The 25,448-nt window shown below is 38.8% G+C and overlaps 1 protein-coding gene across 6 annotated transcripts in view; it reads right to left on the bottom strand.

Moving 5' to 3' along the window:
* LOC127447807 (UDP-glucose:glycoprotein glucosyltransferase 1-like) overlaps positions 1 to 24,184 on the bottom strand; it is a 36,093-nt gene extending 11,909 nt beyond the window's left edge. For 2 of the 6 annotated variants that reach the window (XM_051709873.1, XM_051709871.1), the window contains exons 1-20: positions 24,047 to 24,184; positions 23,548 to 23,639; positions 23,085 to 23,230; positions 22,695 to 22,817; positions 21,798 to 21,962; positions 21,179 to 21,302; positions 20,891 to 20,977; positions 20,369 to 20,463; positions 19,297 to 19,506; positions 12,736 to 12,867; positions 11,895 to 11,985; positions 7,984 to 8,063; positions 6,265 to 6,453; positions 5,698 to 5,947; positions 4,920 to 5,004; positions 3,573 to 3,655; positions 3,374 to 3,456; positions 2,912 to 2,935; positions 573 to 653; positions 369 to 454 (exon numbers count right to left, since the gene is read on the bottom strand). In XM_051709873.1, the coding sequence (XP_051565833.1) occupies positions 11,977 to 11,985; positions 12,736 to 12,867; positions 19,297 to 19,506; positions 20,369 to 20,463; positions 20,891 to 20,977; positions 21,179 to 21,302; positions 21,798 to 21,962; positions 22,695 to 22,817; positions 23,085 to 23,230; positions 23,548 to 23,605 (1,149 nt within the window). In that variant the 5' untranslated portion in view covers positions 23,606 to 23,639; positions 24,047 to 24,184 and the 3' untranslated portion in view covers positions 369 to 454; positions 573 to 653; positions 2,912 to 2,935; ... (5 more) ...; positions 7,984 to 8,063; positions 11,895 to 11,976. The remainder of the gene's footprint in view (positions 1 to 368; positions 455 to 572; positions 654 to 2,911; positions 2,936 to 3,373; positions 3,457 to 3,572; positions 3,656 to 4,919; positions 5,005 to 5,697; positions 5,948 to 6,264; positions 6,454 to 7,983; positions 8,064 to 11,894; positions 11,986 to 12,735; positions 12,868 to 19,296; positions 19,507 to 20,368; positions 20,464 to 20,890; positions 20,978 to 21,178; positions 21,303 to 21,797; positions 21,963 to 22,694; positions 22,818 to 23,084; positions 23,231 to 23,547; positions 23,640 to 24,046) is intronic. The other 4 variants (XM_051709872.1, XM_051709868.1, XM_051709870.1 and 1 more) reach the window with 4 other exon arrangements.
* Positions 24,185 to 25,448: the final 1,264 nt, after the last annotated feature.

Below are 25,448 nucleotides of genomic sequence, written 5' to 3'. Positions count from 1 at the left end.
TGACAGAATAAAAGATACATATGGGATGAAAGGTATAGAAGTCTCAGCGAAGTCAAATGATGTCCACATAGCAAACCAACAAGAAACTATGCTTCTAACCACAGCTAAAGAGCTGTAGTTCCAACCACACAACTTTGTGTTGCTGTTTGCGAATGTTTGTTGGAACTATGGTTTCGGGAGCACCAAATCGTTGAACTATGTTGGTATTGATTAAAATTGCAACCATAGTTGTCTAACTATGCTTTTGGGAAACACACCACAGATTGAAACTGGTAATTTCAGCCAGCTTTTGCCATTTTTGCAAGCAACCTGCATTAGACAGTCAGTGAGCGACACGTGGATGCATGTAGGGCTGGAAATAGTCTTACCTTGAATGAGAGGGAGAGGAAATTTTTTGAGGAACCAGAACTTGACAGGGGTAGCAGTGTACTGAAGTACAGAAAGCATCATTATTCTATAACAGGAAAAAAGGGGAGCAGAAGACACATGAGGATGACAAACAAATGCTGACATAGCTCCGTATCAGTGCGAGTTCATACACGTGGGTGTCCTAGCTAAGGAAGTGTTCATACAAATGTCCAGAAGCCACAGAGAAGATGTTGAGAACGTCTTTCTTCTTGTTGCCCTCGTCCACACTTGGGCCACCTGCAAAGCTGCAAGACAAAGACACTTAGACAGTGGCCCCAGAAAGTATTTGGACACTTGAAATGTCTCCATGAAGTGCCTTGACAAGCGCAGATTTCTTTGGTGTGTTGACGTATTTCCCACTGAAACAGGAAGTTGTGGCGTGACATGTCAAACGGCTTGTCCCTTTTAAAAAATAGCCAATAGACCGATTTACGCTAGCACCATCTTTGATTTTTAATGAGAATGACAATGAGGCTGTGAGGGATAGACTTACCAGCTTTTCAATGGGCTGTACTGCAGTTTAAAGTGTTTTTGGATTGTGCCGTGGACTAAACATTGATAAAATATCTGTCCAAAAACATTCAATATACAAAGAACTCCAGACAACATGAGTTGTGGAAAATCAGATGTGATCTAGGAGCTTTATACAGCTTTATACCGTTCGTGCCATTGAAGAGATGGCAAGTCTATCCCTCACAGCCTCATTGTCATTCCAATTAAAAATCAAAGATGGTGCTAGTGTGAATAAGGTCTATACGTTTAATTTATATTGTAGCGCGGCAAAGCCACACATACACCTTTCCCACAGACCGAAATGGGTCTTCTTCTCATGCCAGAGCCGGAATTCAGCAGGGAAAACTGATAATACTGGCCCACTTTTTTTCCGATCTCAATACTGGCCCACTTTTCCACTGACTTCACCGAATGATGATGTATCTGATCACGTTGCTACATAACCAGGCCACAAACAAACACAGTGTATCACAGTCTTTGTTTACGAGGACTAAGACATGCTTTGGATCTAACCGTCAAAGTTATAATTAATAAAATTCATATCAATCTTTTAATACTTATGGTATTTATAAATAATATTTTATGATGGACAGGGAGAACAAAAAGGCTGGAAACACTGTGAAACTCCAATGTAGATGAATGAGAAACAAGCAAGTAAAATATCACAATATATCAATATTTTGAAACACAAAACTCCTGTGTTCCATTCAGAAGTGATCATCCCTATGCCATATTCCCTTCATAGACAATTATTCTGCACTGTGAGAGCTTAAGAGGGCTGAAAGGTCATAACGGTCATTCAGGACTCACTTTTTAAATCATTCTTAGTGGAAATTCGGTTTGGAATGACCCTAGACCATGGATTGTGCTCCCTTGGAAATGCCCTGCGAAGGCATCATCAGTGGCGGTTTGGACACAGAGAGGAGCGCTTAACAGATATATTGGGAGTGTGCATTCTTGTTCTAGAGAGCATTTGATTAGACAAAGTTTCTTAGCCACTTTGTGACGTCATGAATTTTCCTTGGTCTTTTTAGCCGGAAGAGAGAGATTGCAAATTTTAAATACATTTATTTGTTGAAAGTTAATTTAGTCAACGTTAAGAAGTACATTATCATAGATGACATAAAGCTGGCTAAAAGTAGCAAAACTAAACCAACTGGCCATTTTTACTGCATGTATGAAGTCGATTATCCTAACAGGCACTCTTACAGGGTAACCACAGGTGTAGTTCATCACATTAACTATAAACATGTTCCACTAATGCTTGACAACCAGAAAGGGACCATTTTTATCATTTAAAACCTAACAAACGTCTTCATGTGAAATGTTTTGCTTGAAAACTGCTTGTGCTACATTTCTATAAGAAAAATGCCACTTGATATGATACTTTGTAATCTAATGCAATGGCATTCAGACCTTTTGAGGTTCAAATAAGTGTTCAAATATTTTTTGGGCCATTGTACATGTGAGATAACATGAGGCTCAACACAACTAAGCTCCAGACAGCATTTTGAGCATCCATGTCCAAAAATACTGTCTAGGCAAGCAGTGTGCTAATCCAGTAAGCAGTGTGCTAAAACTGAGGAGATTCTGAGATTTCTGATGACCTCAACCTTCATCATTGATGGAGAAAAATCAAGTGCCTTGATCTGTGACTTCCCACAACAACTCTAGTCAAGATCTTTTTTTTTTTAAACAAATAACAAGCCTCACACCATAGGTATATTCCCTTTCCCGGTTTCCAAGCTACATACTACAAAAAATAAACACAAGGTTGTTGAATGAAGTGGAATGGACGTGATGCAACACTGCTGAGACAAGGGAGTGCAACTTCATAACAACCTGGCAAACCATTTCTAAATGTGGAAATGATGTGTGAAAATCAAGCTATTCACTAAGAGGAAACTCATTGAAAAAGATTACTGCTTACAATCACTGATGCAAGAAAAAGTAAATAAAAAAAGGGATAGTAGTAGATTAAGTTCCCTACCTGTTCTCAAAAGAACTCCACACACTTCACAAAGACAGCGATGAGCAAAGAGACAGATCACAAAATGTGATTAAAATGCTAACCCATCAAAAAACTACAACAACAACAAAAAATTCTATATACAAACACAAACATAGGTAGCCATAAGTACTGTAGGTCCACATAGAATCTGTCCACTTTCTGCACTGCTTTGCAGTAAATTCTGCACAATTGGATTTACATAAATGTGGTAAAATGTGAGCTGAGAGTGCTAAACTCTTATTGGTACATAAATACATGACCAAATTAGCCAAAATTACAGACTATCAAAGGAAGATCAATATGATGCTGCTAATTTTGCTGCCTACTGTTTGGAAAAGCCTCCATGTCTGGAGTGCACATTAAAATGCCATCTAGGTAGGCAGCTCGGTGGCATTTGGAAAAGAGCAAGGAAGTAATAAGCGCTTCGAAAATCAGACTCACCTTGTTATAGAGTCCCACAACCCTTTGGGTTCTGTTTCTTCACTCAGAAGATCTTCATTGAGTTTGTCTGGCTACTTCCGAACCTAAGGGTTGAACAGATGTTTTCTTATCGCTACTCTCCACTAGTGTTTTACACAGAAGCAGTGTGTAAATTATTGTTAATAGATTACGAGTACTACAATAACATATGAACACTCACTCTAACTTTGATGATCTTGCTGTGGAAGCTGTTAAGCACACAATGACAATCCAGCATTGGCAGGAGAGTCTGTCCCATCATGCCTAAAACATTTACCACATCAGACCATTTACAAAAATTCTACAACACTGTTTTGCAGATATCAAACATTCACAACATAAACTAGATGTGCATTGCTGAAGAAAATACCAGTGCTCGCAAGGCAGCAAATGAGTAAAATTTAAGGTAAATATGAAAGTTAGAAAACCTAAATATAAACAGAGAAAGGTAGCGTAATATGCAAAATAGATGGATAAATGATATGGATGATAGACATAAGAAAGAAAAGACCAATCACATCTCAGCTGAATGCAGTCTGTGCAAATAATGGTTCAAGCTGAATTTACTGCAGAAAACTGTGAAGAACATGAGGATGATTATGGAAAAAAATGGAATGTTTGAGGAATATCAATACTGTGCTTCCTTGCAATTACTGTATTATTATCATTTTTTTTACTAATGGTATAATGAGTTACATTGGAAAATTAGATTTATTTTTAGTGTCTCTTTTGTCTGCAAAGTCTATAGGCAGAAGAACCTGTCAGAAGGAGCAACAGTAAACTTCAAGTTGTGCTTGTCTCAGAATGAGGGTGTGCTAACCTTTTAAAGCATGATAAATGTCTAGCAATACAAGACACAGAGTGCCGTTAGCTTCAGCATCCTAAATGAAACCCTGGATCCATTAGACTGCACTTCCTCAGCACAGGATATCAGTGAATTACACAGTGAAGGAACACTGCCTCCCCATTCATTTAGCAGTCAAAGGTGTGTGTGTGTGTGTGTGAGATTCTCTTTCTCTGTCTCTCTCTCTCTCTCTCACACACACACACACACACACACACACACACACACACACACACACACACACACGGTTTTGTTTTGTACCAGACCACAGACTGTATGAATAATCGCCCTGGCAGTGTGAAAAATGACATCGCCTTCTAACTTTAAACTGCATGAATGGGGTACAAATTAAACTGTCTTTGAAAATTCTAGAAGAAACCACAACTGTGTTTCCTTCAAGAACAGCTATAATGTGCGTAACCCAGAAAGGAATATCTGGAAATTGAGGACAAGTGTCTTAGAAATTACATAAACAGTTAGGTGTGGACTAATAGATTGAGTGTGGCCATTTTCTTGGTCATTTATTTTGGGAGATGTGTGTATTCCTGTAGCTCAACTGGTAAAGCATGACCTTAGCAATGCCACGGTCACAGGTTCGATTCCCATGGAATTAACGTATAAGTTGTTTTGGATATTACCAAACGCATAAATTAAAATGTAAATCTGCGAATAGAAAACACTCACGCCTGTATTTGATAGATGTCTTCCGATCAGCCCTCACGCAGCCTGAGGATTCAGGCACCTGTGTTGGTTTTTAGCTGGAAATAGCCTTGTACCATAGAGTGAGTCAAAACCAAGATTTTAAAAACGATACTATGAGATAACAATGTCTGAGATGCAAATGATTTTATAAACTCAAATTCTCTGACCTCCTATAAAAAATGAAATTAATTTAACTTTCAAGATGGAAAACAGTATCTTTCGCATGATATACACAAAGATACCAGAAAGGGACTGTTGATTACATATAGAAAATCCATTAAAAGGAATTACATCAGTAATGGATAACTAGAAGTCTGTCCAACTAGAACAGTAGTCCCACTACTAAAAGGACTATTTAGAAAATGTTACATCTTAATTAAAACACATTTTGTTCGAAAATAACTATTATAAGCACTTTAAGAAAAATACAATTGCCACAATTCTTTGAAACCCTCCTGAATGGCTTGCCACTTAGACTTTCTATTGTAAGTGCATTACTTACAATGGTAAAACAAATACTTACTTTATTTGTTTTAACAAAGTGGGGGAGAACTAGACATTATTTTCTGTTATAGTCAACAGTATGTCACGGATGCTATCGATAGAGCTTAACTTGAATTAACCAGGAACATAAACAAGGGATTTATCAAAGATAATGTAAATGCATGTAAATCTGGAGGAAGCTACAGGTAGGTGCAAGAAATCATTCATTTCTGTGGTCAGACCCATAGAAGATGTAAGAAGAGGGGAATGTACTCACCAGATTGGGCATGGCGATGGTATCGTGCATAAGAGGTTCTTGTCTCATGCCCAGGGTAAACTGCAGTCCTCTGGAAGGCTGACCTGTGGCCCTCCAAGAGCAGATACTCCAGCTCATACTCCGCATTCATCACACCACTGACTCGAAGACAACACAGGAGATGACTCTTTCCATCATTTACATTATCATAGACTTTATTTATCCACAGCTGCCCTGCTGATATTAAACAACTCTTTTCAGAGCGCTCTGGCTGAGAAAACAATTCAATCAGTTAAAATGAAACATTAGAACAGAACACAGATAAAAAAGAACAAATTACAAAGTAAAGAGCGCAAGACTATAGAATATCAAAACTATGAAATGTTGTGAATGCAAGTATGAGAATTCTGCAGTGCCCAAAAAAATTCAATATAAAATGAGAAATATTTATATATGAAATATCACTTAAATAATCTAATTCTTTCCTGCCATTGTTACCTCAAAAAAATAAAAAATACTGATCAATTGAAAAAGTAACAAACTCACCTCAATACTATGCATACTGTGCTTACGAGTCAGAAATCATACCTCCTGTAGGTGGATGTTATCTAGATCATACGGGCTCCTGACTGCCTCTATAATCCAGCTCTCTGGGGTGATCATTTTGAGGGTGAGCAAAGGGGATTCTGGGATTTCAATAAAGCGGTTTATGGGTCTGGGGGAAAGGGTGTTGTGCCAAAGAAGGAAACATATGGCTCCAAAACAAATCGATAAAAGCTGCCAGAATGATAAAAAAGGACATAATAAATAAGAGACCAATCCTAAACTGTTTTATCAATATACTTCCTGAATACACTCCTGAATCTTTTGGAATCTTTTTATGTGAATACAGTAAAGCTTTTGAATGATACTGCCTGCAAATTTAATGTTCACATCAACTTCTCTTTATAACACTGTTAAATTCAAGGTGAACTCCATCACACAATACAAATGCAGTATATTTCACCACCATCATTCTTAAACCTCAGCTCTTAAAGATTTTTTCTTCCGTGGAACACAATTTTGAAAATATTCAAGCAATTCTTTTCCATACAACAAAAGCAGACAGAGACCAGTGACTGTCAAGCTCCTAAAAGGTCACAAGACACAGAAGAACCAGTGGTGTTAAACAATGTAATAATGTGCCAGGTTTGAATATGAATGTGACTGGAGAGATATGGTGAATATTTTCAGTCCATAATGACTTCACGCGGACAAATTTCCGCTCTGTAGCTCATACAAAGAGACTGTATTGTTACAGAAGACTTAAAATATAGCGCATAAGACATATAGAATACTTTCATGGTACATCTTGTTTTCTTACAGTATTATTTTGTCTGTTTTGGAACTTGACAGCCCCTGGTTCTAGTTGCACCAGCTATGCACAAGTTAGAACTAGTAATAGTGTATATGGGCACAACGTTACAATTCAAGCACTACCAAATATTTGAGCATGGCACCATGAACCTTAGGTACATAAACGTAACTCTACATATGAAATAAATTTTACCAAGAGTAAAAGTTTGAATAAAAAAAGCAAATTTACTGAATGACATCAATGAGCTCATGTTTTGGGTGAAAGACTTCAGGTCCATTAGACATATATGATGATATTGATATTTACACTTGTTTAAATTTACAAGTGAGAACATTATGTAAAAAATCTGACTTCTTAGCATCTCTACAGCATGAAACCGACCTAAACACAGGCATGCAAAGTTTCAACACAAACAAAATATATAGTATATTAAAATAAATAAATGTCAATTTTTGCAGTTTTGCCTCTTTTTTATTATAGATACCATTCCTGATTATTATTCTTATATTAAATTTAATACTTTACGGGGAGCTTGCGGCCTACTAACTAAGTCTTGTGTTAAGAACTGATGGTGCAAATAAAATAAGCAATGACTTAGTTACAAACTAACTAGTAGTTACTAAGCCCTTAATTTGAACTTTACATCGCAACTTCTTTGCGCACAGCTAGTGCAACCCTAGCAATGTTACATACATATTTGCTGTATGGGAAAGAGCAGGATCTTCAATCTTCCAAACATCTCCTTTTGTGTTTCACATACAAAATAAGTCATACAGGTTTTGAACAACATAATTGTGAGAAAACAGTGCTGCTGCTTTATGAGCTATGTGTGTGTGTGTGTGTGTGTGTGTGTGTGTGTGTGTGTGTGTGTGTGTGTGCGTGTGTGTGTGTGTTCGTGAGTTTCCTCTGGCACTCTTAGAGCTGAAGTTTAATTAAGCTTTCGCTCTCACCTCTTCAGGGGCATCTCAGACAGCTTGGCTTGACAGTTCATGAACATCTGCACTTTCATATTGACCACTTGACCAAGCACCTGCACACACAGGAGACGGCCTGGTTATTACTTACTCAAGCGCGCGCGCATACACACACACACACATGTTGGTGCGGCTATCCTTATGAGGACTCTCCATAGACATAATGATTTTTATAATGTACAAACTATAGATTCTATCCCCTAACCCTAACCCTACCCCTAAACCTAACCCTCACAAAAAAAATTCTGCATTTTTACACTTTCAAAAAAACATCGTTTAGTATGTTTTTTTTAAGCGATTTGAATTATGGGTACACTAGAAATGTCCTCATAAACCACATTTATAGCATAATACCCTTGTAATTACTAGTTTGTAACCCAAAAACAGTTCCTCACAAACTACCCAAACCCGCCTGCCCACACACACACACACAAAATTCGGGAGGGAGGGTTCTGTAGGTTCAGGTCACGCTCTATAGAGCAACAATCTAGATGAGCTAGTTGCTCTTATTTTAAGTTCTTTCTAACTTTATAGCACATAATACACACAATACACTTGCATGTTTTGGTGGTAATATTTACATTTTTGTACCTTGGTACTTTTACCTATTTCAGGTAGACAAGAGCACTTAGACTTAAACAATCATACTTTATAATGAATAAATGCCTAATACAACAAATCCTGCGACCTGGAGGATCATGCTCTACTTCAGTATGTCACAGTACATATTGGCATTCATGGTTCCCTTAATGAACTGTAGCTCCCCAGTGTCGGCAGCACTCATGGAGCCCCAGACCATGACACTCCCACCACCATGCTTGACTGTAGGCAAGACACACTTGTCTTTGTGCGCCTCACCTGGTTGCCGCCACACACGCTTGACACCATCTAAACCAAATAAGTTTATCTTGGTCTCATCAGACCATAGGACATGGTTCCAGTAATCCATGTCCTTAGTCTGCTTGTCTTCAGCAAACTGTTTGCGGGCTTTCTTGTGCATCATCTTTAGAAGAGGCTTCCTTCTGGGATGACAGCCACGCAGACCAATTTGATGCAGTGTGCAGCGTATGGTCTGAGCACTGACAGGCTGACCCCCCACCCCTTCAACCTCTGCAGCAATGCTGGCAGCACTCATACGTCTATTTCCCAAAGACAACCTCTGGATATGACGCTGAGCACGTGCACTCAACCATGGCGAGGCCTGTTCTGAGTGGAACCTGCCCTGTTAAACCGCTGTATGGTCTTGGCCACCATACTGCAGCTCAGTTTCAGGGTCTTGGCAATCTTCTTATAGCCTAGGCCATCTTTATGTAGAACAACAATTCTTTTTTTCAGATCCTCAGAGAGTTCTTTGCCATGAGGTGCCATATTGAACTTCCAGTGACCAGTGTGAGAGAGTGAGAGCGATAACACCAAATTTAACACACCTGCTCCCTATTCACACCTGAGACCTTGTAACACTAACGAATCACATGACACCGGGGAGGGAAAATGGCTAATTGTGCCCAATTTGGACATTTTCACTTAGGGGTGTACTCACTTTTGTTGCCAGCGGTTTAGACATTAATGGCTGTGTGTTGAGTTATTTTGAGGGGACAGCAAATTTACACTGTTATACAAGCTGTACACTCACTACTTTACATTGTAGCAAAGTGTCATTTCTTCAGTGTTGTCACATGAAAAGATATAATAAAATATTTACTAAAATGTGAGGGGTGTACTCACTTCTGTGAGATACTGATATATATATATATATATATATATATATATATATATATATATATATATATATATATTTATTTTTATTTTCTCCCCAATTTGGAATGCCTAATTCCCAATGCGCTCTAAGTCCTTGTGGTGGTGTAGTGACTCGCCTCAATCCAAGTGGCGGAGGACAAATCTCAGTTGCCTCTGCGTCTGAGACCATCAATCCGCGCATCTTATCACGTGGCTTGTTGAGCGCATTACTGCGAAGACATAGCATGTGTGAAGGCCCACGAGAGCGAGAACTACACATTATAGCGACCACGAGGAGGTAACCCCATGTGACTCTACCCTCCCTAGCAACTGGGCCAATTTGGTTGCTTAGGAGACCTGGCTGGAGTCACTCAGTACGCCCTGGATTCGAACTCATGACTCCAGGGGTAGTAGTCAGCATCAATACTCGCTGAGCTACCCAGGCCCCCCAGTTTTGCATATATTTAATAAAATACACAAATAGAAGTTATAAGTGAGTGATAATGCATATACTTCAGTATCACAAGAAAGATAGAATTGTATAAATTATGGCAGGAGATGATCATAGCAATGACAGCCTAGTTAATTTAGTGGTGGGTATTGGATGAGTTGTTTCAGTGAGTGAGCTGTCTGACCGAAGTCCCCAGCACACTCACGGCAAAATGCTTCTTTGTCCTATACTCAGAGCCAAAAAAAAGTTTGAAACAGCTGAGCAACGACATACTATTTGCGAACATTCTGACATCAGCCACGCTGCTGGGGGGATGCGTTTAAAGCAACATTGAAATATTAGGGTGCTCAAGACTACATGTAAAACCATTACACATTAGCCTAATGTGGCCTAATGTGACATTAAATTTTTTTTGTTATCAATGACATCATGCCTCATTTTGAGTAGAATTCACACAAGATTAGTAAAGAAGCTGTTTTAACCATTTGATGGTGATTTAAAGTAATATATATGCAGTAGATAATTTGTAATGTTTACCTTGTGCATTCATGGCGCTATACGCAGCCGTAATATGTGCCGATAACACTCTGTTATTGTAATTTATGATGACATTGATGCTACTGTGAAGATGGGTGTTTAAAAGAGTGTTAATGGGTAGAATACAGACAAAAGAATGATGACGGGCATATGCTACTTTGGGCAGATGTGTGAATGGCTTTCGGCTGCAGGAGGCACATGAGTGAATGGACACTTAAAGGAATGTTTGGGGTTCAATACAAGTTAAGCTCAATCGACAGCATTTGTGGCATAATGTTGATTACCACAAAAAATAATTTCAACTCGAGTCTAAATGAATTTTTGTGGTAATCAACATTAGGCTACAAATGCTGTCGATTGAGCTTGTACTGAACCCGGAACATTCCTTAAAGAGTATTTTAGTAGATTTGATTCAATTTGTAGACTAATTAAACAAAAACAAAAAACAAAAACAAAAATTTGCATGGCATGCTTTATGAAAATTGTCTTTACGCGAACATACGTAGGTAAACTGCACCAGCTTGCTAATAATTCTACACGCCGGTGTGTTCATGTTGACTGATCTCAACTGACTGAACAGGAATTCGTTGTTGGCCTCAAAGTAGATGGAGCTCCAGGTCACACCTACTGATGACGAGGACCAGTGGCAGTAAGAAGGTGTTTAGCAGCTGGTAAGAAGTCTTCCTGAAGGTTTGCACTGGCGAGCTGTTTCGAACCACTGAAAAGAACTCAAAAACACCTTTTTGGCCAGATTTTGGTCACACTCATTCATTCTTCAATTTTGTGGGTAGTGTGTAGAGGTCTTGATTCAGACTGATTTGATTCAGACTGCTTGTGATTTTGTTTCAGAACAATTCACTGAAAAGAACCAACTCAAAGGAATGCTATTACTGAGCTACTTGTGCAGCTTACTTTTGCAACTGTGTTATTTTCTGTGGTCTGCAGTCATAAAAGAAGCAAAAGGTTCGGAGAAAATATATCAGAGTAAAAGTATTAATTTGCTTTTCAAAGCGATGAAGTGACGAAGTCAAAGAGAAAACCAACTGAAACATTTATACTCGAGTGGAGTAATATTTTAAAAGTACAGTAAAGTATTTCTCCAATGAGCTAGTTCACACTAGGATGTAATGAGGCAAGGAAAAGTTTGAGTTCAGTACTGCACCTGTGTTTGTCCTTCAGAAACCTCTTTTCTGGTCTCTCCTTTGGGTGCTGCAGTGAGGAGAGCATCCACTTTCATGATTAGATCACTGGCCCTTTGAAGAGCAGAAACAGGTTTCAGTTCTCCCTCATTAACTCTCTCAATGAAGGCTGCTGCAGAGATGTCACTTACAAACATCACTGCCATATTATTTTACACACACAGTTTCTCATCGCAGAATCTTTTATTGTACTGTATTTTAGTTCTCAAGTTGCATTAAACATTTGTAATCTATTTGGCAACAAAGGCTGTTTTTTTTGATGATCACCCTTTTAGGCCATACCAGAGGAAATGCATAAGAAATATTTTTTGAATATCATCAAAAGACTAAAATATGTTAAGACAGTATATATTTTTAGCTATACCACCCATTTCTATTTTATATTCAATTGCCTTACAAATTACATGAACCTCTCCCCTCCCGCCCCAAACTAAAGAATTATGTAACAGCAGTTTATTTCCTCTATTTTGGAAAATTATATCATTATGAAAGTTCAGCAGTTCAGCGTGACCTGTGACCCCAGCAGCAGAGGGTGCTGAGTGGATTCTGGAGAATTAATGCCAGGCTTAATCTCTCTCCTCCTCTCCTTACAGGTTAAAACAGGCCAGGCAGACCGCTTAATACTAAGTCAACAAATACAGCAGCCCCATTTGAAGGACCAACTGGTGAGACCTTGCAGTTCAGACTATTTATCATCCAGATCAGTGGTACATACTGCAGGACATTATGTTATAAATGATTTCATACCTCCTTAGGCAATATTCTTTAGGTGTCAAAAGATGGAGGGGGGTGTTTGTGACTCACCCTGCCGTTGATGACCACAGCTCTCTGTCCTGCTTTCAGCTTCAGAACTTCCTTACAGAACTTTTGCTTGCTGTGCAGGAAGTCCACCTCCATCGAACTGAACTTCTTCTCAAAGGCATCCTGGTCCATTCCCTACAGGAAATAAAACACACATCTAATGTTTAAACACCTAGGAAAGTAGCGTAAACATCACTGCAAAAAAGTCTTTAGTGTTACACAAAGAGTGACTGATCGAATAGCTTCTGTGAATGTTGTCATAGAACATTGTCATGAACTTATTACAGGTTCAGTTCCCCTGGAGTAACTTGGAGTTAAGTGCCTTGCTCAAGGGAATACCTGCTCCTTGTAGGGATCAAATTAGCAACCTTCCAATAACCAGCCCTGGGCTTTAAAGGGACATAAAAAAAAGGAGTATTCTGTCATCATTTTTTTCACGTTCATATTGTTCCAACCCCGTATGACTTTCTTTGTGCCATGGAACACAAAAAGAGATGTTAGGCAGAATGTTAGGAACTGACAGCCTCAATCAACATTCCCTTTCATTGTACAGAAAAAAGATGCAATGAAAGTGAATGCTGACTTAAGGCACTGGCAAACTCTCGGTGAAGTGCTTCTTCATTCATCGCTCAGAGCCAAATTAGAAGCTGGAAACAGCTGAGCAACGACATACTGTTTGCGAACATTCAGACACCGGCCATGCCACTGGGGTAGGAGTTTAGAGGAACATTTAAATATGAGAACGGTCAAGACTACATGTAGGGTACAATGGGGCTAAACACTAAATAGCATCCAAAACTACCACAGCACTTTCATAAACACCTGTTTGTCACTATGCACTGCAAAATTTTCCTGTTCCATGAGATCTTTGCATAGGTTGATTTTGAGGCAATTTAATAAACTCTTTTTTAAAATCTTTCAAATTTATGTAGCTAATGAAAATCCCTGAAATTAATACATTTCTTTATAGACAAAATACTTATATATAATTTTTAGTTTTAGATTTAGTAATTAAATAAAATAAATGTCAATAACTGTCCCATAAGTGAAAAGATGGTATTTGTGGTAAAAGCCCCCTGTTGCAGGGACTAAAGGCCCCTATTAAACACATTGTTTTCTTAAGTGGGGGGTATAGATTTTTTATGAAAAATGTTCAAAGTGGGCTCACATTGACTCATCCAATCATAATAGAGATTAGTTTGTTTATAAAATACTTAAAGATGTAATAAAATGCCTAAATGTGTTTGAAATTAACAGGAAATGGTTGAATTTTTCTGAAGTAGTTATTTTGAGTAAATATTATCTTAATTTGTTTCTCAAAAAAGGTTTGCGGGGGGCCTGGGTACTCGTTGTCGGTGGGGCGTGTGGTGAGTTGTGCGTGGATGCCACGTGGATGTCGCGGGGAATAGCGTGGGCCTCCACACGCGCTATGTCTCCGCAGTAATGCGTTCAACAAGCCACGTGATAAGATGCGTGGATTGACGGTCTCAGATGCAGAGGCAACTGAGATTCATCCTCCGCCACCCAGATTGAGACGAGTCACTACGCCACCACGAGGACTTAGAGCATATTGGGAATTGGCCATTCCAAATTGGGGAGAAAAGGAGAGAAAAAAAAAAAGCATTTTGCTGTCAAAATTATTTGCATTAGTTTACAAATTGTGCCCTATAACTTTTGCCCCGGTATCTACACGATATCACTTTAAACCCCCTAGGGGCCTGTGGAGGTGAGGGCGTGGTCAAGCGTTTGTCTGGGGAGAGAGGATGTGGTAAGTGTTTTCACCTGAGATGAACTGATGGTAATTGCTGTTTCTATGTTTGCAGTGAGAGACAGGGGAAATAAAAATGGACCAGACCTCAGAGTGTGAGAGAGAACCCAGCTGACAAGTTGTGTGTGTTGGCTGCTGCGATTCCCAGAGCATTTGAATGTTTCTATGTGGAGCTTTACCATTACACTGTTAAGCGAACGTGTTTTGTGTTATTAATAAATTTACATTTGAGTTGGATTTGCCGTCTCCCGCTTCCTCATTTCTTGAACCTGTTACACTGGTGCCGAAACCAGGGAGTGGAGGAAGAAGGATACGCTGTCATGGAGTCGCCGCCGCTGGAAGAAGTCTTCCGGTCCCTTGCCAGCATCCACCACGGCCAACACCAGGACCTCATGGAGCTTCGGAGAGAGCAGCAACAGCATAATGGTAAAGCTCCACATAGAAACACTCAATGCTCTGGGAATGGCAGCGGTCAACACTCACGACTTGTCAGCTGGGTTCTCTCTCACACTCTGAGGTCTGGCCCCTTTTTCTTTCCCCCGTCTCTCACTGCGAACATAGAAACAGCAATTCATCTCAGGTGAAAAACTTTACCGCTTCCTCTCTCTCCAGACGAACGCTCACCACGCCCTCACCTCCACAGGGACTTTTACCCCAAGTGAGTGAGACTTTTACCCCAAGTGTAGAGTAAAAGGCTCCCTCACCACCTTTTTTTTTTAGAATTGAATTTTAATCTAAACATCCTTCCATTATTTCATTTCACATAAATTATGATGCTCCATCAATTTACAATAAGAATAACATCAACTAATATGACATTAAAATGTTATCAGTGACTTCATGCCTCAGTCGATGAGTAAAATTCACACAAGATCAGGGCGCTAATGTGCTAACCAAATATACGCAGCCGTAATATGTAATATGATGTCTGTATCTTTTACCTGTAAGGCGGGACTTCCTTTTACATCCGCTGACCGTTCCAATTTCTCCTATTCATTTTAATACCAGTTATCTGTCTCTGCTAAACTGGCTCTGTCTTAATTGACTGAATTAGTTGTCAGTCTCAAAGTAGGTGGAGCTCCAGATCACACCTACTGATAACGTGACCAATGACAGTAAGAAGGTGTTTAGCAGCCGGTACAAAGTTTTCCTAAATGTCTGCCCAGGCGAACTCTTATGAACCACCAAATCTAACTGAAAAACACCTATTTTTTGGCCAGATTTAGTTCTAAATTACATCACATCTGTTTGTTTCTGTACAGAGGTCTTGGGACTGAACATCCTGTTTTGTGTTTCACAGAAGAAAGAAATTCATAAGCATTTGAAACAACATGATGGGGAATAAATGATGACAAAATGTACATTTTTGGGAAAAATAGCCCTTAAAGAGCACCTATTATGGTTTTTAAACGTGCCTAATTTTGTTTTAAAGGTCTCATACAAGAGATTTAGATGCATCCAAGGTCAAAAAACACTTTCATTTTCTCAATTTAAATTGCAGCATTACCTTTTTTCCCAGTGTCAAAAATGACTCATTCAATGATCCGTTCTAAAGGATTCATTCTAAACTCCTCCTTTCAGGGAGCCTACTCTGCTCTGATTGGTCAGATGTCCCAGTCTGTTGTGATTGGTCTACCGCTTAGTGTAGTGTTTGAGGGCGGGTCAAAGCTGTTCGCGAGCAGCCAATGAAGACCAGAGGCAGGTTTTTTGTTACCAAATTACGTAGGTTAGTACAGGAAGTAAGTATGGAATTACTAACGACTCGTTTCAGGTGTTCAGAATTGGTTCTTTCTTTTGGGAGTCAATAAATCCATTTGTCATGCACTTTGATTTTTGAAACTTTGCAGACTTTTTTACATTCACAAACAGCTATATAACACACTACATGAAAGGTAATATTTGAAAAACCATAATAGATGCTCTTTAAATCATTCAGCTACACCACTCACCAAATCTCACATTTGTTATTATGAGAGCAGGAGGCATATTAAGAAAATGGGCTAAAACAAATGTCTATATAAGTCCACAATGTACTTTTGGACGCTTTCACACACAGAATTTGGTGCCAGAGTCGTTTTGTTTGGTGTGAAAGCAGAAGAGGTAGTCTAGGGAACAGTTCGCAATTGATAAAGCAAAGTCGCTACCTAGATACAGTGGTAAACAGCTGATGCTTGTCCTCATGGTAGTACTAACATTGATGATGCAAATATACAAACAACAATAAACATTGTGAAAAGAGACCAGAGGGGCAGGGGGATGGGGGTGGAATCTAAGGTGATGGCTCATTAGTCTGTTTTTGATTACACTGCAAAAAGGACATTTTCAATCAATGAGTTATTGACAACCAAAGGGGGCACATGTGCAAGTAGTTATTTCAGTATTTTGCGAGGATGGTAAAGTTGGTAAGGTCCATGAAAAATGTGTCGCCACAGGAAACCATGTAGCATTAATCAATCACTAAACATTTTCATTTATCAGACTTGTAATAAAAAAAGGCTTCACTGCCGATAAAAAAAATCTCGGGTGTACATGCTTTGCAGAGTCAAATTATTAGTCTTTCCAACATTTGGCCCTTAGGAGAGGGGAGAAAATGCTAATATCAGCACAACACTTCTCCCTGCCATCCAATTATATAGCCATTCCAGGGCTCAGGCAAGAGATCTCAGGGAACCAAACATTTCTTTCTTCGCCCATCTTCAACTAACAACAATAAAACTCATGAATGCTGGGATAAATGGAACGCTCTCTTTCTTTAATTTTCATGAGAGTGCTAATTCTAAAGAGTTATCACACTTTTTTCTCTGTTTCATTCATCTGAAAACTGCAAGAATAATGTAGCCTATGAGAATGCTGCAAATTATCTCTGATCATCTCAGGAGGTCCTGTGAGTTCAGTTCTTATCACACTATTTTTAAGGCAATAATCGGAAAAATATTTTTTACCTATCGCCCAGCCCTAGTATGTTAAAAATAGGTCAAGATATTTCAGAAGTATGTCTGTTTACAGCGCAAAGTCTAAATTCAGTTCCTGCATTTGCAGTTTGGAGATTCCACCAGGTGGTAATGAAGTTCATGTCCAAACTCTGAAAACATAGTGGAACATTAAACTATGTCCCTGACAATCACTGTTGTAGCTGTTTTATGAAACAAACATTTATGAGATTTGTGTAAAACTTTTTAGAGGTCATGGTTTACTTCTCAATTATTATTATTATGTTTATATTTACAACTGTATTTATGATTTAATTTGTATTGGTATTTTTCCACCTGTTGTCGTAGAGTGATTTTTAAGTAACTGAAAAAGAAGCCAGTGGAAGAAGTTAAAGAGGGTAAAATGTTTGGCTTTGGGGAGGTTGTTATATAAGATTTTTGACCACTTTATTTTATTTCCGTTTCGTTGGAAGTGTAATTTTTTAATTAAGAAATATTTTTGGCTTAAGTTTTGTGTTTTAATAAATGAAGTGAGGTGCATGCAAAACAACAACAACAACAAAACGATCCCTTGATCCACAGCCTAACCTGAAGGCCAATATAATCACTGTTAATACTAGCCATGATTTGTATGTCAGTAAATCAATTTGATTAATAATACTTACATTCTCTATAATTTTAATGGAGCCTACATCCAAATCCTGAAACATATTTTTCATCCATATAAAAGGAACATGCCACTGTCATAGAAATATGCCTGACATTCAATAAGGTTAATACAGGAAAGAATGTAAATATTTCTATTCCTCTTATTTATTGCATACAGCCCATTTAACACTACAAACTTTTTTTTATGAATGTGCTGTCTTTGTTTATACTGCTAATGCTTGAGGGAATGTGAATATATGGAAGAACCTCAGAATTAAACTGCACTTGACCCAGCCCAAGTGCTTGTTGTTTTACCCAATTTGGAATGCCCAATTCCCAGTGTGCTTTTTTAAGTCCTCATTGTCACATAGTGATTCGCCTCAATCCGGGTGGCGGAGGATGAATCCCAGTTGCCTCCGCGTCTGAGACCATCAACACCCACATCTTATCACGTGGCTTGTGGAGCACGTTGCCACGGAGACATAGTGCGTGTGGAGGCTTCATGCCATCCACGCGCCCCACTGACAACGAACCACATTATAGCGACCACGAGGAGGTTACCCCATGTGACTCTACCCTCCCTAGCAACCGGGCCAATTTGGTTGCTTAGGAGACCTGGCTGGAGTCACTCAGCAAGCCCTGGGATTCGAACTAGCAAACTCCAGGGGTGGTAGCCAGCGTCTTTTACCACTGAGCTACCCAGGCCCCCCAGAGAACACTTTTGTTAAAAGTTTTAGGTAAGCTTAGGTTTTAGGCTCTGTTTCTGTATAAATAAAATACTGTATTAGAGCCACTTTATTGGTGTACTCAGAAAGCGTTTTTGTTTTACTGTTTATTTAACAATGGCTTTGAACATTGCTCACCTAATCAGATTTTAGATCTGGAAATATCAGATTTAAAACAGACATTTGGCAGGTAAAGATGGTGGGTTGTAATGCTTTAAAGACATAGGAAACAACAAGAATCTGTAATTCTGCAATAGACTCTTCAGTACTGCAAGTCCATCCACAGACTGACAGGAGAGAAAGAAGACATGTTGTTGTCCACCAACAGATCTCAATGGACATAATAAATTAAAAGATAAAATAAGGTAGAAAAATAATTTGGAAAAGAAAAGAAAGGCTGGAAAAGAAAATGTGTCTTCAGATAAAGTCCTACTCAAAATGTTCAACACATAATTCCATATTACCCAGACACCATATTTCACACTCCACTGACCTGTTTAAGTAAGTGCTTAATCTTGGTGCCTTGTTTGAGGAGTTCAGTGTTTTCTTCTTTGAGGAGTTTTAAGGTAAAGTCGAGTGTGTTCTTGCTGCTTTGGGTGAGGTGTGATGACCACACGGCTCGGTACAGACCGCTATTGTCTTCAAAGGGTTTTCCACTGGGGTTATTGATTACCCCCACATGACAGTTAGAGTCGATGGATTTCTGCAAGCAAACACTGTCGATCAGAGATCCATTAGCACACAACAAACCAGAGACATTAGTGCAATTCTAAATGGCTTAAATGATCTGGGTCAGGTTACTTAAAATAAGGCACTGGATCATCTAATCTTAGTTTGTGTGTGTGTGACAATTTAGCAGCAAACTGATCATTTACAACGTTTTGATACGTTTAGAATAGCGTTTAACAAGAGACATGTTTTGTGATACATGGCAGGTGAGCATTTTTTATATATCAACGGTTTTGTCATACAACATATCCCAGAAAGCAGATGTTCATCCGTGAAATAGCGCATCATCATATGGAAAGTGTCACCTTTTATTGCAACATTCAATCATTATAAATATAGAGGAAACACCTATTCAATGTTTATCTAACATATTACAGGCAATGTTTAAATGACTTATTGCAGAAGAAGCTCTTAAATGTACATCTTGAGGAAAACGCACACATTTCATAGACATCTGTGATGTAAATGTGCTATCAGGGATGACATACTCTTATAGTGTTGATAAGGTTACTATTATGTAAACGGCACAGATTTGTGAATGCATGGCTTTGAAAACATTTAGAAGACAAAACTATACATTTGTGTAAAGCAATGAACGTAAATGTTTGCCATGGCTTATGAAGGGTTTTTTCTAACCATTTGCACTCAATCTAATGGGAATCCACAGCAATTCAGATAGATGTATTTTTTTTTGCTTGTTCATTAATCGACACCATAAGAATGCCTTCAAAGATTACTTGTTCTCATATTAGCTACGATGATGCACATGTCTTTTAGCTCTCTAAAGATGTGTTTCCTGTGGATACAACTAATTGGAAATAAAAACAGTAGTTCACCATATGTTTCAAGGTGTTCCACAGCAACTGCCTCCCAGGGGCCTGTTCAATATCTACTACAATCCACATGGTCTCGTTGTACATCACCTCCTCCTCTACAGCGTAAGAAGAAACATTACATAAGAATAATGCATGTTTTCATACTGCAGCTTTGGTAGTTTCTGAGCTAAAATATATACTATAATAGAATTGATTGTCTTACATTTTTGAAACACTATAAATTTGTATTAATATTTTAATTAATATAAACAAACCAACATTTAAGATAGCAGTACTGGCACTGCTTTGTCAAACATGCCATTAAAGTTATATACGATACAAAATAAAGCAGTGTGGAAAAAGATTAACCTCTAAACAAAAAATATATAATTATTTTAAAATAAAATAAAAATAATAATAATAAAGGACATCTATATTAATAATATAATTAATATGTTCCATCATTGGATTATTAGGATATTGATTCCTATGAGCAGAGCACAAGGAAAACTAGGTCTACTTCAAAATCTCCTCCTGACTCACCATCTCTGATGAAAAACTTGTCCCTTGAGTCCATGTATGAGAACATAGTGGTGTCATCCCAGTCATCTGCCACTGTTAGTTTAATAACTTATTCATAATAAATAACAAAGAAATAAATGATAGAAAAAAGAAACATTAAAGAAGACAGTGGTAATGATGTGATATGATGGTAATGATGATGCAGTGATGATGTTATTGTGATGGGGATTGTAAAGATTGTTGCAGAATATGATGTAACAGTGATGGTGACTGAGAATAATAATGGTGATCTTTGGATCAGGTAATTACCTGGTGAGGCAGTGAAATCCAGATATCTCCTCCCAGAGTTCAGAATCAGGGGATTGATACGGGGAACTACATTGGTCTGCTCCATCAGGAAGTCCACCACATCAACACCTTCAGTGATTTGACCCTGTATAATGAAGGGAAACTGCTCAGAGTTTGCTATCCAACCACAATAAAAGATTACATTCAAGATGGCCAACATGAAGTACAATTTTATTACCAACAAAAACAAAAGAACTCTGAATATTGTTTTTGCATAACTGCAACAGACATTAGAGTAAAGAGTAAAAGTAGAGGTGTACATGCACTAAAAGTACACTACCAATTAAAAGTTTGGACTCACTAAATGCTTAGAGATTTGCTTTGTAGACAACTATAAATTGTGCCTACTTAAGAATTTCTTATAAGGCTAAAAAAAAAAAATCATTCTTTTAAATAGATAAAATGGACCGTAAAGCAAAGGCAGCCAACAGGAGCTCATCACACATGGAAGCTCCTTCAATGCCATTTAAAAAACATCTCAGGTGGATACTTCAAAGGGTTGTTTGGTCCTAAGCATCTGCAGTGAAGAAAGGCAGTAACAGTAATATAGCCGACAAGCTAAATAAAGGTCGCATATTACCATGAAGATGGCTCTCTGGAAGAAGTCAGCAGTTTCCATGATGCACTGCATTAGAACAATCTCCAGCTCCTCTGGGTCCATCTCCTCACTACTGAATGGAACACCACTGAACAGAGCCAATGGTGGCGCACCTAAACCACTCCACCTATAGAACACTCCTCCAGCCTAAAAGCAAAGGTTCATTCACATCCATGTTTCAACAGAAAGACTCAGAGTGTGCTTAGAAATGTTCGACATGCATTAAAAAAACATTGGTTTGACAATGAGTAAATTTATATTCATCATCGATGTTCTGGAGATTAACTGTGATTTTGCAATTTTTTAAAGACTTCCACATTAAAAATTTTTTTATTGAAATATCTGTATTACAACCCACAATGGCTATTTTGTATAATAAACACAATTTGGTGAAACACTGTCTGCAAACCTACTGAACTTTAAACCTGCATGATGTAATTTAGGTGCCCAAACAACACCAAACAGAATTGCAAAATAATAATTGTTTCCCAGTGTGTTTTCCAAACTTTCTATCAATTAATAAAACAACATGACTTTAATTTAAACATGGTTTGCTAAGTTAATGTGACTGATTCCTTTGTCATAATGGATTTTTAAAATATTTTTTTTATATGTAGGTGCCTATTAGAAGAAAAGGGATACCTCCTCAGTCTGTTTATACCAATTTAAAATATGCTTGAAAATAAGCCAATTGACTAAATCACACAGTGAGCTGAGATTCTCACAACAACTGCTGAGCAATACAAATCTGGCAGCTTAAAATTTAGCATTAGAACAAATACTTTCAAGCAAAACAGGCCTGCATCAGCGCTAAACATCCGAAGACATATCTGCACACACAGTTGGATTTCAGCTTAGAATATAATCAACTCTACTCACCAGGTTAAAGAAGAAGTAACAGTGTATTTTCCGAATAACACCAGAAAATGTTGCTCTAAGAAGCTCCTGGAGACTTGATGGCCAGTGACGATACATGGAGTCCTTCTCAATGTAATTAACCCACTAGAAACCAGACAAAAACAAGATTTGTTAAACTGTCACAGACTCTTTGATTTAATAACAGAAAAGAGCCCAGCGGTGCCCACCATGTTTTCAGCGGCCTCAGTTCAATTAATTAAGAGCGTTAAAAAAAAGGAAGCAAATCAACCAGCTCTCCGATCAATCACAACATTACAACATTTCATTCAAGAAAACAAATGAGTAGCATTTTATTTCTGGAAACCTTTGTTGAGCTCTGTAACCACACTCAAATAGTCTTTCGTGCCTCACCATTATGGCAGAGTGGCGGATGTCCAGAGCATAACTTTCCTCCACAGTGGACACTGTTGGTATTTGCAGGAACTTACTAAAGAGGTTTCCTTTAATGCCAAGGTCATGAAGACCCTCGAGAATCTTAGCCTCCCCTCTGAGAATGTCTAGGAGAGTTGGGAATATAAATGTTCAAGAGGTTACCTCACATGCTGAGGCTTAATGTTTTTGGCATACTACATAGTAGAGAAGTATGGATATTCGGATGCAGTGCGACACTAAAACTAAGAAATTGCATAGCAACACCATGGAAACCACCCACAGCACTAGGATTGTGGAAGCAACTTTTTCACAGGTAATCAAAAATCAATTTATTTTTGCGATTTAGTTTGGCCCACCTAGTGGAACAATTTACACACTTCACCTTTAAACAGTAGATAGAAAGTAATTGGTATGAGGTGAAGATCTTGTACTGGGATGATACCTAAAAGGGTTATGAATGTCCAGGTCAACGTGGATTCCATTACTGAAAAGACTGGCATCTCCAGGATGGATTCCCATCGACTCACTCAGTCTCTGCAAAGTAAACATCAAGTTAGATAAAAACAGCTACACCCTTCAGTGGCCTTTAGTTATATTTAGCATTAATCCAAATCAACTTCCTGTTCAGTCATCACAGGTTCCCCTAGAGTAAGTGTCTTAATCAAAGCTCATGGCTCACTCCTTACTGGTGTTGGGCCTCATGTATTCAGATAGAAGACAAAGTCAGGCCTAACACAGTCGTAAAACCTAACTCAGGCCCCCACATACCAGGTCATAAATTATACTGATAAAAATTGCGCCAAAATCAAACAAAGGGAGTCCAAAACAGACTACAAATCCCATGAAGCCTTGCTCACTAAAGGATCGAACTCTCAACTCCTATTGGATGAGGCACACGACAGAACGCACCTCAACCATGACATCATCAGGAGTAGAAATACCTCTGAAATGCTTCCGGGATTTGCTTCCAGCAACTTTGCTCGCCGTGTGTAGACGCAGCTCATCGCTGCTCTCAGGTGCAGCCTCGTGGCACAAGGAAGTAAAGTCCGACTTGAAACTGTGGCCATACAATCTCCATCTCGCTGGACGAGTTGAGATTACTCTGTGTTCCACAGAACACTCTAACGGATCCGAAGGAGACCGCCGAGCAATCCGCATCTTCATCCCTTTGCCTGCAGAAGTGAAGAGAAAAGATTTCTCTTCCCTCTTCAATCAAGTCAATGTCGCTGATTTCTCCGCCAGCCCGCCGAGAATCAGCAGCCTTACCGCCCGCCGACAGAGCGAGGAAACGGCCTCCCGTCATCACCCGAGCCTCGAGGAACCTGAGTTAAAGGACGGATGAACACACATTCTGCATCCTCATGCGATTCAAGTAAGAGGTTTACGTCTGGGCAGACATAGAATATTATAGTGTGTTATTCTTGTGTACCAAGGTTATTGCTTGTACAGTTTACGGACCGCCATGTCCGCTCATTATTAATACTCAGGATATTAATTATCACAAATTTGATTTGCTGTATTGTGGTCCAAGCACATTGGACTGTTGTGCATTTCCACCATTGCGGGTGAGACCGGCAAACTGAGTTTATCCATTAAAGAATCAAAGACCGCGGGACGTTTTACGAGCCGTCCACCGCATCTCTGAGTGATACACTAACAGCTGCTTCCTCTCCCATGATAGCGAAATCGGATTTGGGGCCATCACATTATTCTCTCTCTCTCTCGTACTAACCACACACACACATGCGCACGCGCGATCCCTCACAAACATTCTCGGATACATTTTTGGCTAGTTGATAGCTTCGTGATAAAGCTCAGCTTTGTCCCTAAGCTATCGTACAAGCGGATACACGCGGTAACTGGTAGACGCCATTGACTGGTTTCTCTCCGCCCACATTCGCGGCCATATTCTCTGGCCGGAAGTCTCGCATGACATACTCTCCACGAGAGTCACGTCCGCCATTTTGTGCGCATCCCTCCTCACATACACACACACACACACACACACACACACACCCTCAAGTGTAATAGGATTATTTTGATTTCCATATCTAATCATATCACTGTTTAGTTTGTAGTTTTAATTCGGAAGTTTATTAACTGCATTGTATTAATAATTAATTGATATTACTGCATAAATAAATGTTGTTATATTACAAAGAGAAGTGTTTTGGTTTGTTTTGCATACACCTGTGTCATGCTGACGGGATGTCAGTGCTCGGATTCAAGCCTTCATTCATTGTTTTCTTTCCGTAAATCGATATTCTTCGGATGTCGATATTCCTAAGAAAACAATCTAATATTGAGACTGTTATACTATCTGGTTATTAGTCCCTGATTCCA

The sequence above is a fragment of the Myxocyprinus asiaticus genome, chromosome 11 (assembly GCF_019703515.2).
Source record: "Myxocyprinus asiaticus isolate MX2 ecotype Aquarium Trade chromosome 11, UBuf_Myxa_2, whole genome shotgun sequence".
Classification (NCBI taxonomy): Eukaryota; Metazoa; Chordata; class Actinopteri; order Cypriniformes; family Catostomidae; genus Myxocyprinus; species Myxocyprinus asiaticus.
This window is presented reverse-complemented; position numbering and strand designations above follow the sequence as displayed.